The sequence below is a fragment of the Gopherus flavomarginatus genome, chromosome 3, assembly GCF_025201925.1.
Source record: "Gopherus flavomarginatus isolate rGopFla2 chromosome 3, rGopFla2.mat.asm, whole genome shotgun sequence".
NCBI lineage: Eukaryota > Metazoa > Chordata > Testudines > Testudinidae > Gopherus > Gopherus flavomarginatus.
The window spans coordinates 279,290,229-279,304,431 of record NC_066619.1 but is presented as its reverse complement, the minus strand read 5'-3'; the positions used below and the strand labels follow the sequence as shown (position 1 = coordinate 279,304,431).

Here is a 14,203-nt window from a genome sequence, read left to right as displayed (position 1 = left end):
CTAGGTGGTGATTTCTTTGCAGAAAGCTATAAGCACTAGAGAAAGAGTGGTTTGTAATTCAAGTTTCTATTATAGAGTGGCTGCTTCAACACTGTATAATATCACATCCAAAAATATGATAAAAGAAAATTAATGTCACAAAGTCAGGCACTTAATAGGAAATGGCAGAATTAAGGTTCCTGTGTGGCCTTAATTCAGGCCCCATGTGTATAAGCATGGTACTATCTTTGATTACATGATCATATGGAAAATTTCAGACTGAATGGCTAAAGATAGCACAAAGTCATAAGCAGTTCAAAACAGTCTTATAATGGAAAGCATCAGGCAACCTTAACACTATGCAGCACTATCAGCTCTGCTTATAATACATGGCAAGAGCAGTTATCTTCTAATGTAAATAAGAGGAGTTAATTATCAAGTTTGAGTATCAGAGGGGTAGGCGTATTAGTCTGGATCTGTAAAAAGTGACGAAGAGTCCCGTGGCACCTTATAGACTCGCTAACAGACGTATTGGAGCATAAGCTTGTGTGTCTGACAAAGTGGGTATTCACCCATGAAAGCTCATGCTCCAAAACGTCTGTTAGTCTATAAGGTGCCACAGGACTCCATCACTTTTTATCAAGTTTGAGGAACTGGTTAAATGTACCTTAAAATGTGAAGGAATTTGTGCTAAAAGTGGCACGGAAATAAATGCTGAAAACAGGTCATCTCTAGTTTTCATTATTTCAAGTACTTTCATCCAGTGCTTGTTGGGAAGGCAGGCCACAGTCTGCTCAGGGCTGATTTAACATTTTTTTTTTTCTGTAAAATCAAAAGAACCTTCTAACCAGTCTAAAATAGTGAGGAAATGAAGTTCCAAACAAAGTACAACATTTTTCTTTCATGATGTGCTCGGATTGGACTGAAGTAGAAATGAAAGTGATTTATTAGGTCATTTTGTCCATCCTCCCACCAGTGGTTTCAAAGGAAATCCAAACCAGAAAAGTTGCTGTGTGGTATAATTGCAGAAAACTTGCAGAGCAGCCAGCAATACACATTTGGAGATAGTCATAAGATCCAAATCCAGTGTATTGAATCTCAGAAACTTAAATTAGCTCCATTAACTGCTTGTGTTCACAAAATTGTCCTACCCGTGTATTTGCTTCCCCCATCCCAGCTATGAAATAAAACTTGAAGATTTTTCTCCTTTGGCCTTTTGTTTTGCTGTTTCCTGCCACAACAGCTCTAAAGGAGATCAAAATGTCATGAGCCTCAGCATTCACTTTCATTTCTCACAAAGGTGATGGGAATGCACGCAGCATTTTTTCAAATCCATTTACAGCCTAGGCTAGTATTAACACTATGATGGTGGAACAATGACTCATTTTACATTGCCCAGTTTTAAAGGGTCACTATTGCCCATGTTGCATAGGGAAACAGGAGCCTTGCATAATGTTGCTGCTTCTTTAGTACCCACATTTCCTTATTTTTCATAAAATACTATCATGTTCTTAGTCCCTTCTCACAAAGGGGAACTATCTGATAATCTCTAGGATTTTAAATTTGGTGCGGGATTGGTGGCATCCTATTTGCATGTCCCCATATGTCCTGTGCTGCTACCTGTCCAGACAGACAGACAGGAGGAGCAAAAAGTGTTAAAATGACATGCTCAAAGGCCAGTTTCTCTCTGCTGGTCCTACTGGTCATGGGGGACCTGTGTTGTGCAGAAATAGCACAGGCATGATCCTCTACAATTGCTGCAGGAACTCAGGGTACAGCTGAGGTTGGAAAACTAACAAGTTAGTTTCTCCATTTCCCAATCACCCCAAACAGAGCATCATGCCTATTCTGCTTCCCACTTCCCAGCAACAGCAGCACAGTGAAAATGACTAGGATCTTGTCATGTTACTTCCAGCCAAATGCTGTGTGCAGTTGGAGAAGAAACGATGTGATGAGACCTAAGATTAGTCTCACTATCCCTGTCAGCAGAGTGTTGGAAGGCGGGGGTGCAATGTACTCAGACATTGGGGATTTGGGTTTACACACGACTGTGCTGACCTCCTCAGTGGAGGAGCAGAGGTGTAAAGTGACACACACAAAGTGAGTTGTCCAAGGTGGTAGAGTCAGGAGTAGAACACTGGAGTACCAACGCTCATCCTCTGCTTTAAGTACTAGATCACACTTCAAGCAACTCCCCACGAACACTTCCCCCTGAATTTGAAAGGGAGAAAGGGAAGAATCCTTGAGACACAAACAAAATTGAAACTCCAGATCCATGGACAATGTCAGTTCTTCCCATTGGAGCCCAATGGCACTCCTTTCAAACACAAATCCATATGTTCCTTTTAAATAAAGGCACTGAAAACCAGGAATGAAGCTGCTCCATGAGATGTGGATGTAGAAACACAACCTCCTCTTTCTGCTTCGTAGCAGTCAACGTTCCAGGCTGGCATTTCACAATAAAGATAAAATCAGCACTTTACCGTTATTGCTCAATTCAGCTAACTTCTCTGTCTTTCAGACTGCCCTCTGGCTTGCTGTGCCAATTCTTGACCTTCCGTGTTTTCCCGGTATGTAAATACTAGAGTCCACTGTGTAATACAAACTGGAAACCCTTGTATCACTGAGCAGTACATTCATAGATACTACGACAAGGCCAAATACAGTGAGCTATAGGTAAGGCTGCGATTCTGTCATGGAGGCGCGGAAGTCACAGATTCCATGACTTTCTTTGACCTCTGTCACTTCCACAGCTGCAGTGGCTGGCATGGCTGTCGCCAGGGCAAGACACACGGGCCGCTGCTTGGAGATGTGCCAATATCAGCAGCGGCCCTGGGGGCACCCCAAAGGCCATTGGGAGAGCAGTCCCCGAGGACCTTGGAGCAACGGGCTGCTAGGGCAGTCAACCCTCACCGCTGGAGCAGGGGCCCCACAGAGCAACGGGGCCCCAAAAGCAGAGATTTAGTGATCATGGGTATTTAGAGTAAAAGTCATGGACAGGTCACAGGGCCGTAAACTTTTGTTTATTGCCTGCGACCTGTCCGTGACTTTTACTAAAAATACCCATGACTAATTCTTAGCCTTAGCTACATGGCAAGTGCACTGGTTATCCATGGATTTACAATGACGACAGGATAAGGGTAGAGGCATAGAGAAGGAAGTCAGTAGGTACAGGGTCCCTCCAAAACTCTGATCCCCCCAAAATCCTGAAAATGACTCTCTCTGCCAATTCATAAATCATTATACTAAGACAAGGGTCTCAAACTGGGGATCACAAGGTGGTTATGTGGAGGTCCTGAGCTATCAGCCCCTGGGCGGTGGGGCTGGAGCAGTCAACCCTGCACATGGCTAACAGCCCCAGCCCTAGCCCTCTGGGGGTGGGGTAGGGGGGTTGCACTCAGAGGCTTGCTGTGTGAAAGGGATCACCAATACAAAAAGTTTGAGAACCACTGTACTAAAACAATGAGTGCTGCAAAGGAGAACGTGAATAGGCCCTCTCATATCTTTTATGTTAATACACAGACATCTCATCACAGAATATCAGGGTTGAAAGGGACCTCAGGAGGTCATCTAGTCCAACTCCCTGCACAAAACTGGGCCAATTCCCAACTAAATCATCCCAGCCAGGGCTCTGTCAAGCCAGACCTTAAAAACCTCTAAAGGAAGGAGATTCCACCACCTCTCTAAGTAACCCATTTCAGTGCTTCACCACCCTCCTAGTGAAAAAGTTTTTCCTAATATCCAACCTAAACTTCCCCCACTGCAACTTGAGACCATTACTCCTTGTTCTGTCATCTGGTACCACTGAGAACAGTCTAGATCCATCCTCTTTGGAAACCCCTTTCGGGTAGTTGAAAGCAGCTATCAAATCCCCCCTCATTCTTCTCTTCTGCAGACCAAAGAATCCCAGTTCCCTCAGCCTCTCCTCATAATTCATGTACTCCAGCCCCCTAATCATTTTTGTTGCCCTCTGCCGGACTCTTTTCAATTTTTCCATATCTATCTTGTAGTGTGGTGCCCAAAACTGGACATGGTACTCCAGATGAGGCCTCACCAGTGTCAAATAGAGGGGAATGATCACGTCCCTCGATCTGCTGGCAATGCTCCTACTTATACAGCCCAAAATGCCGGTAGCCTTCTTGGCAACAAGGACACACTGTTGACTCTTATCCAGCTTCTCATTCACTGTAACCCCAGGTCCTTTTCTGCAGAACTGCTTCCTAGCCATTCGGTCCCTAGTCTGTAACAGTGAATGGGATTCTTCCGTCCTAAGTGCAGGACTCTGAGCTTGTCCTTGTTGAACCTCATCAGGTTTCTTTTGGTTCAATCCTCTAATTTGTCCAGGTCCCTCTGTATCCTATCCCTACCCTCCAGCATATCTACCACTCCTCCCAGTTTAGTGTCATCTGCAAACTTGCTGAGAGTGCAGTCCATGCCATTCTCCAGATCATTAATGAAGACATTGAACAAAACCGGCCCCAGGACCAACCCTTGGGGCACTCTGCTTGAAACCAGCTGCCAACTAGACATGGAGCCATTGATCACAACCTGTTGAGCCCGATGATCTAGCCAGCTTTCTATCCACCTTACAGTCCATTCATCCAGCCCATACTTCTTTAACTTGCCAGCAAGAATACTGTGAGAGACTGTATCAAAAGCTTTGCTAAAGTCAAGGAATAACAAACACATCCACTGCTTTCCCTTCATCCACAGACCCCATTTCTCTAATGGAGTGTAGTCAGAACTAAAACACCAAGAGGCTGATAGCCTACACAGCATACATTTATGGTAGGCATCTTGTGTTAGAAGCAGGAATGCTGTAGGTCACCAGAAACCAAAAGGTAAATGAAATAAAGACTAGCTGAGTTCAGTACAGGGGTACAGAAGAGAAACTAAATAAGGTTCCTATGTTATCTCAAATTTTTTTAGGGAGTAGTTTGAAAAAGGACCAGGTGGCTCCAAAGACTAGTTGAGGAACAGCAAAGTAGTATGGGGATGGAAGGGAAGAATTTTTACTCCTGGGGGAATTCTGCACCACTGCGCAATGCAAAATTTTGCAGAAATTAATGTAGTGCACACAGAATTTCCTTTCCCTCACAGAAATGGGATGCAGTAATGCTGGCTGCCACTATGGGATCCTGGACCTGGCAAAGCCCAGCTTGCACATAGAAGACACTGCTGGGGGCAGGGAGAGGGAGCTAGAGGGTCCCTGGCTGCTGCAGTTCTCAGCATGCCCTAAGAGAAGGAGACAGCAGTGTGCAGGAAACTCCATGCAAGCCTGGAACCCAGCATCAGGCTGTTTCTCCCTCTGGATCCCTGGGCTCTAGGGAAGGGAAGGGAAGGGAAGGGAAAGGTGTATTGGCTGGTGGGGGCACTATAGCTGGGCTTGGGAGGCGGGGTTATGGGTGTCTAGCCCCCTGGCTGGGCAGGGGGCAGAGAAACAGGAACTGGCTTGACAAAGAGGTTTCTTTAACTCTCTAGTCTGGGGGAAATTTTGTGCGTCTGTATTGTTACAGATATACTTGCTGACAGGTATTTTGAAATACATTACCAAAATAATTGAAACTTGTGTGATTATGTAGTGTTATTTTGACAAATACAATTTGCAGAATTTTAAAATACTGTGCCAAAAAAATAAAAATTCTGTGTACATAGTTTTTAATTATCTGGTGCAGAATGCTGCAGGAGCAAATCTTGTACTGCTGTTACCCTTATTCCTTGTTCTGTGAACACAAGACTTCAGTCTCCAGGGATGCCCAAAGTAGCACCTTTCACCTGCACTAAATTTTCCCCTCTCTCTCACACACACAATTTAGCAGCACGCAGATGACTGAAAAGCTGGTGTCCTGTGGTAGAGAAGCACTAACAAAGCCTGTGAGTCTCCTATTTGTTTTAACAGGAGATGTGCCAATAGCTTCCTCCACTCTTGCAAGGCAAGGGTACATTTTGGAGCTCAGTGGGATTTTTTGTTTTTCTTTTGTGTTTCATTAAAAAGATTTTAAGATGTTAATATTATTTAAGAATGTTAAAAAAATAAGATAGCATTCCTCACCCTACTCCTATAGGAATCTATGCCAATGCATTTTTACTGTTTGTTTTACATCCTTCCTGATGAAGACAGAAGACGTTAACCTCAAAATGAGCTAAATAGATGGTTTCTCTTTCCCCGCGTTTTAAAGCATCAGCTGTTTTCTGTGGAGCAGGAGGAAAGGTTTTCAGAATTCTCAGCTGTCTAGTGGGAAGAAAAAAGAAGTCCTAATGTGAGTTCATGCAATATTCTGGGCAGCATATTGTGACTTTTCAATTCTATGTATGCTTTACTATCTGCTAGCTACATTTTTCAAGTATTCTGAGTAATTAAAGAAATTCCATGGAATTGTAAAGAGTCAGGGATATTGAAATTCCATTATCACATGGTGGGAACTGCAGCAGTGGAAATGAAGAGAACTGAATACTTGACTCTCTCGACAGTACTGCAAAATTGGCCAGTGAACGCAGCAGCATTCCAGGGGCCTTGCACAGGGTGTAGTGTTGTTTGAGTAAACAGTGACAGTCGTAAAACATAATTTTTCCCCTACAGTTCCTCCCAGCCTACTGTATACTCAGTGGTACCAGCCTGCACAGTTTATAAAATAAGACTAAACAAACCCAAAACTTGACCACATCATTTTAGAGGATAAATTTGAAACAAGGGGAAAAGAAATTACAGTAATTTACTGTTGTGCTCTCATGATTAGGGGCGAAATTTAATTCTGATGGTAAGCCAGGCTGATACCATCTGCCCCCTCAAGAAATTCACAAACCAAATTACAGGGACCTCAAAATTAGTAACTGAAGCCACAGCTGGAGGTAGAATTTTTCATCCGCGTAATTGGATAAGAGGTTATTAAACTATGACACCATTAAAACAGGGGGATTCATCACAGTCCAGCAAATCTAAGTTCTTTGGCCATTTATATTATATTTTGACTAGATTTCAGTTCACTAAGTTTGGTCTCTTCTCATTTTTAATCAATTAAACTAACAGCATTTGAAACATCATCAGAAGGGCACATTGGATCAGAGAGGCTTACTCTGACTGCTGGAGACCTAAGGTGTGTGCAGTATTTTTAATTTTGTTTTTTAAGTTAAGTTTCTAGCCTTTTTCCCTGCAGAAACAGACCTCAAAGTGTGTAACTCAACTGCAGGTCAATGAAAAAAGGAAAAATTTCAACATCAGACCAGCTGTTTGCAATTTAGATGTTTAAAAAAATGGTGTTTGCATCTGTTGGTGGGAGGATACCTCTCCCCACTTCTGCAGCCAGATCTTAGCTAGAGAATAGCAAGTCAAAGGCAACTGCAATGAAGTTTGATTTATTTAAGCAACAGGTGCATGTGTCTAGCAGGTTGGTGAGGTGTGAACAGGAACAGCTCCCGCTGGCCTGCCTATCCAAGTTCCCAATTCCTCTATTTCCTTGTTTAGATTTCTTATCAGCTTAAGTGTCAACTCTGAATTTTCCAGTTTTCAATTAAAAACAAACAAACAAAAAAAACAAACCAAAAAACACTCACTCCCTACATTAATGCAAGGATTTTTACCTTTACATTAGTGCTTGCAACCTTAACTTCACCTTACAGTGTTTTGGTTTTTGCACCTAGGATACACTATTTATTGAGATTTATTGTAAGATTGCTGCAAAGATATAGGGAGTTCCTAGGAAAATTGAGCTACCAGCACAAGAGAGCTGCAGTGGTCAAGAGGTTATAAAGTTCTAGTCTAAAACTTCATGTAATCAGAGTATTCTACTGGAAGGCAAAAGATATTACAGGCACCTGCCACACAACTTAGCAACAAGCATGCAGGCTACGCCAAGTATCTCTTTAAAAGGTCAAGAGAGCATATGATGCAGTTGAGTAGTAATACAAGCTTTTAATACAGGCTAAAGATACTTTAAACTGGTCCATTTATCAAACCACAATCTCAACCTGTCAGCATTCCCAAGTCCCTTTTGCTACCACTAGGCAAGCTTCTCAGCAGGGGAAAAGACACTGAGCAGACTGTTTCTTTCCTCAGTTCCACCCTCCCTACTTTCCATACATTTTCTGTACCAGCTCTGTCTTTAGGAAAAACTGAGCAAAACGTAAACTTAAATTTTAAAAATGAAAGACTGGAACTAAACCCACACTGGGGCTCCACAGGTTGACAATTTTTTTTAAGTGCAGAAGAGAAGCATTATTGAAATTCTGTAAGAGAAGCCAGTTTTCCTCAGCTCCATGGGGGCTGCCATGTTAAATCACATTTGAATTCACAAAACAAGGCTGCTCAAATACCATTATGGCAGCTATTGGCACATTTCAATGAGACTACCATGGCCTCATTAGCATAGTGGAAATCATGAGCCTTCCTTTGTATATATTTAAAAAGTGGTCTTTGAAAGCATGCTGGGGGGCAGCCAGGGCTTTCCGGCTTGTAGCTCGGCAATTGGACAAGGAGGATCACCTAGCCTACCTAGGTCAAGCAAATACAGAAAGAAAACAAGCTAGGGAGAAAGTTATTTTAAACAAGCCATACAGAAAGGAAGATTTTAAGCAGTAGGGGGAGGGAGGGTCAGTAGGGTGTAACTAAATCCTTACCTTCAAATCTGTCCAACTAAAACCTACTTTTCCTGCACGCCAAGGAATGGCATTTTTGCAATAGGGTCTTTTTTTATCATTAGAATTAAGTTTTATTTTTTACATTTTTAGAATGCAAGTACTTAATCTTTCTCCCCTTCACATCAGGCACAAGAGGGCTAGAAGAACAGCCCTTCCTTTCTGGTCCAACTAGGATCTGCGAGTCACTCACAGGACGCAACGGGACTGATTTTGAAGTCCTTTTCCTACAAGTTAAAAACTCATTCCAAACAAACAAATGAAGATTATATAATAAAGTGACTTCAGAAATAAACCCTGTTTGTGAATGATCCTGCAAACCTCATTCGGGCAAAACTCCAGGGCCAGTTGGAATTTCCCCTGTGTAGGAGCTGCAAAAAGGTACCCTAAACATCTTAGGGTATGTCTTCCCTAAGAACGTTAAAGCGCTGCTGCGGCAGCACTTTAACATGGCTGTGTAGTCACAGCACCAGCACTGGAAGCACCTTAAAAAAAACCTCACCCACATGAAGCTACTAGCGCGGCTGCCAGCGTTGGTGCAGTGTCTACACTGCCACTTTACAGTGCTGAAACTTGCAGCACTCACAGGGGTGTTTTTTCACATCCCTGAGCAAGAAAGTTGCAGTGCCATAAAGTGGCAGTGTAGACAAGGCCTGAGAAATGACCAACACTGAATATGTACCAACTGCATTTTTTTAGTCTTTGGAAAGAAAAGAAAAGAATCAGGTATCAATTCAAGTTCTTGGATTTATTTAAACCCTATAAATAAGTTCATTATTTAAATTTAAAAAAAATAATCTTGCTAACAGCAAATAGATTCCTTCTTAAACTTATACTACTTCGGCTACACAAACGGTCTTGTGCTGCTTTAAAAAAAGACTCGGTTAATCCTTGTAATTTTATAGGCCATTAATCCATTGATCTCATTGAAAAGGATTAGAATTATTCTCTTACTAGCAAATGAAGGGAGTTCTGAGCCAGATGTAAAGGAAAGCAAAGCACCCTGCAGAGACTGCTACCACACAGCAAGTCACAGCTGAGGAACCCTCACCTGGCTTCCCATTAAAGAACAACTACTCTTTCACCCGTAAGTAAGTAGTGTCGGGATTGAAAACTACCCTGCCCCATTATGTCTGGCATACAAGAACAAATTCAACCCAACTGCTGCTATTTTAGTCAGTGTGATTACTACACAAGGTAGTTGAAACATCTGAGTTCATGCCAAAGATGAATTACTGCCATGTATGAAGCACCATGAGGAAACCTATGGGCAAGTCTACACTATAAAATTAAGCTGAGCTAAGTTACGTTGAAGTACAGCCACTGCAGTAATTAAATCGCTTTGGCACGTCCACACTATGCTCCTGTATCAGCGGTGTGCATCCTCACCAGGAGTGCTTGCACTGATTTAACTATCGGTGTGGGGCACTGTGCGACGGCTTCTAAAAGGCAACAGTCAATGTAAGCAACGCAGTGTCTACACTGACATTGCGTTAACCTCTCGCGGAAGTGGAGTTATTAAGTCGGTGCAGTGGGTGAGTTACATCTGTGGGAGCTACATTTTAGTGTAGACACTTGCAGTTTACGTCGATCTGACTCTGTCTTACGTCAGTTTAGCTATGTCGTCTAGACCAGGGCTATGAATGACATTTCATGGACAAAAATGCATCACTGAGATATTCTCTATGCACTGTCTTACTTTCCTCTTCCAACAACTGAGACTATAACAACTGATACATCGGCTCCATAAAAACATTACTTTGATCTGCTCACTGCATACTGAAAAGTTCAAAACATAATTTCAGCAGAACCTCCCTCTCTTATCAGCAACCCTGATAATTCTCACAAAAATCCTGGCAGTCTCACCCCATTTCACAGCCAAGGTTTAACGACGGAGTTCTGTGGTCAAATCTCAGTTATGTGAGTCTTAACTGGTAAAAATATACTATAGGATATCTATGGAAGTATTGTGAAGTATTTATCTGTCATTAGAAACCAACTACATTTCTCAAAACAGACTACATTGTGATACAATAGCTTTGATTTTAAAGTCAGATTTATTCAATCCTTCATTAGCAAGATTCTAATGTGAATTTAGTTCCTGCCTCCTAAAAAAATCACTCTCAGACAATGAAATCAAAATAGACAATGCATTAAACAATGGATAGATGATATGACAGACAATTTATTTGAAAGGACAAGTCAAATTTGACCCAAAATTTAGACAGAGGAAAAAGTAAGCGTTTGCCAATATAAATCTTTTAAAAAAAAAAAAAAATCCATAGAACTCTCCACTGAAGTTCTAAACTGTATCTAATCCTGGTCTATATGGGGAAATCGACTGGCACAGCTATAGCAGAATATTTATTTGGGTAGAGATATGCCAGTCAATTTCTCCATGTAGATAAGCCCTAAAGAATGGCTGAGAAACAAATTAAACAGCATGAAAAGGGAAGCCACACCTGTGTTCTCAGGCTCTCTTCCTACTACAGTGAATACTATGAGTTATCTCCTTTCATGCAAACATTCAGCTGAAAAAGCAGCCATTCCCTTTCTGCTTTTCAGCAACGTCACAATATCCGCATGCAATGTTCTTTGTGTAAGCATGTAAAGGAGGCCAAACGTATAAACAATAAGCGAAAAACAGAACTCACATTATAGTTTGATGTAAGTCCATGCACATTTTGTAACAACGACCTCACTGCTCTTACACTTGATCAGCACTATCGTCACTTGATAAATATTTGCACTGCAATGTTTGACCACATGGACTTTACATTGTTTTTAATTTAGACTGCCAGTACAATGGCAGCTACTGCACATGCATATATCCTCTCTATGAAGCAACATAAATTACAAATGTCCATTTGTAATCAGAATACTGTACTTTAGTCTGCAGTCACAACAGTTCCTTCTTGTATTTTAGCTTGTTATCATTACCAAGTCACATTTTAAATACTTCCATTCCCAATATTTAAAATTTTCATGTTAGCATAAAAGTTTCCTTAAGAAACCAGACTAGCTCATATTGATCTGACATGCTCCACGCCAATCACCTTTTCTCTAATGGCGAGAGCTTTCCATTTAAATGATCTACTAGGAGTCTGCTCATCTTAAAAGCGCTGATTTACAGGAGTTCAAGTACATGAACCCTAATGTGAGAGAACAGAAAAACAGTGCATCTCCAATACCCAGCCTTTCATGCTATTCTCATAGACCACTGGGATGCTGGATATTTAAACCACTATAGAGCAGGCCCTTCCTGTATTTAACTAGTAGTATCAGAGCACAACTTACAGAAAACTGGACATCTGAACGGAGATGGACATCTGTAAAGAAATTAAAAACAAATCAAAACACAGAATACAGCAGCAGGTGTCAAACAAAGAGCTCCACTAACCCCAAGTCTCACTGTCACTGCTGGGGTAGTAGCTGTGGTGTTTTAATACAGCTCAGACAACCCTGACGAAGCGCAGGAGTTATAACTGACACACACATCTGCTATGCCAGTCACAGCCAACAAACAAAATGAGAGATGGGTTTTTAAAACAGCACCACTGTTTTTTAATCATCAACCGAGAGGCCCTCAGAAAAACAATGTTAATGATCGATCAGAGGGCAAAAATGCATTAGTCTCATCAGGTAATTGTTCATCAGTTATTGTTCCAGTGACAGATTCTCTATAACAATAGTGTTCTTAAAAATAATGGTCTTTTCCTCAAGTATAAAGAGAAATCCAAGAATGAGCTAGTTCCCTTGAAGAGATACGCATTTTTCTCTTTGATTTATTTTAATATATTGAATTCCTAAATATATAATACAGTTTAAAGTAATCCTTTCTGGTGATTATATTTCTCTAGTACACTCGTCTCTATGTCCACAGTGTTCCTGCTTTCAATGTGTTTTGTATAACTCAAACATAAAGATGGTTTTAAAAGAGCCTTTTAATTTTAAAAATTAAAAAGCTAGTCAGGCTGCGTGTTGAGACACAGGAAAGCAGGGGCAGGTGGATGAAAGATTTTTAAAATTCTGATTTAATATCCACATTTAGTCAGTTTAACATGCAATTTGAATTTACATTTATCTGAAGGCCTACGCTCAAAATAAAGTGTCTAAATACATTGAGATTGAGGCAATAAATTGGATATCATGTACTTTTGGATTTCTCCTGTGATAACTGCACCAAAATGATAGGACATGTACTCAAAAGTTCTACACTATGTTTTACTAGGAAAAGTATAAATAAAATCAAAGACAGAAGAAACATTTTGTTAATGTAAAGCTATCTGAAATGCAAGGATTATTTGTCAAATATGGGTTAACCTGACAATGTCTTTTAATTGGAAAAATGCTGTGGCTCCAAAAAGAAAAAAAAAAAAAGACATTGATTATCAAGTATATCTGGAAGAACATTGCTAGTATTCGTCTGACAATACTTTTGAGGAAACACTTTACAGTAAAAAAGAAAATCATTATGAGAATGTCAAGTTAAAAGCCATATTAGAAAATTGGTTCCTGGATGGCAATACTCTAGATTACGCAAACAAAAATATAACTATCTTTGTACTTTCCACCTTCTTATCACTTTGGCCAGGGTGGACAACTAAAGTAGATAAGCCACTTTCATGCACAGGTTTTCATGCACTAACACAATGTTAAGGTCACAACCCCTCCAGATGAAATGTTTCAATACTAAGATTTTTTTTTTTTTAATTTCAGGAATTCTGTAAAACAAACCCACAAAAATCTAAATTTGGACCTAGAAACACTTGATAGCTTGACATTGCCCTTAAAAACCTACTAAAGAGGGATATATGACAACAACTGAACGCCTGAACCTGGTTCACTCCCACATCTGCTTCCTCCTCTTCCCATGCCCCAAAACATCTCTGGAAAAAGTCTCATGATCACGCAGGCTTCCTCCACTGCAACTCTCTTCTCTCCCTTCTTCAGTACTGCTGTAGACTATCAAACGGCGTTATTTCTCCATCCTAATCGACTCCCAGACCTCAAATTCAATTAGAACTTTGCTATATTTGTCTCACAGTCTGCAAAATTTTGCTTGTTTTTCAAAGAAAAAAATTGTCAGATCTATCTTATATAGTCTCCATTAGTGTAGTACCTGAGCCACACACAATATTTAATGGCTTTTTGCTCGTAACACGCCTAGGTAGGGTGACCAGATGTCCCAATTTTTGGGTCTTTCTTATATAGGCTCCTATTACCTCCCCCCGGTCTCAATTTCACACTTGCTGTCTGGTCACCCTGCTCCTAGGTGATAGGGAAGTGACCCTATTCCATCTTATAGATGGAGAACGAACGCACACAGAGGCTAAATAACTTGCTCAAAGTGACACAGGAAGTCTGTGGCAGAGCAGGGAATTGAACTCAGGTCTCCCAAGTCCAGGCCCTGGACTATTCTTCTCTAGATGAAGAGCTACCACAACCTCCCTTCCCTTCCCTCTCACTCTCTTCTGCCCCTCCCTGCCAACATCTATCCTCTCCTCCTGTCAGGATGCTGTCTTCCACTCCATTCTCTAACTAACCAACCTACTGTGTTCCCACTTTCAGACATCTCCTTTCTCTCTTCCTT

The 14,203-nt window shown here is 41.2% G+C and overlaps 1 protein-coding gene across 4 annotated transcripts in view; it reads right to left on the bottom strand.

The window, feature by feature from the left end:
- RNF24 (ring finger protein 24) overlaps positions 1-14,203 on the bottom strand; it is a 70,118-nt gene that overhangs the window by 46,802 nt on the left and 9,113 nt on the right. For 3 of the 4 annotated variants that reach the window (XM_050943495.1, XM_050943492.1, XM_050943493.1), the window contains one exon: positions 11,908-11,939. The exons of the other annotated variant lie outside the window; for it this stretch is intronic. In XM_050943495.1, the coding sequence (XP_050799452.1) occupies positions 11,908-11,939 (32 nt within the window). The remainder of the gene's footprint in view (positions 1-11,907; positions 11,940-14,203) is intronic. 4 annotated transcript variants of the gene reach the window in all.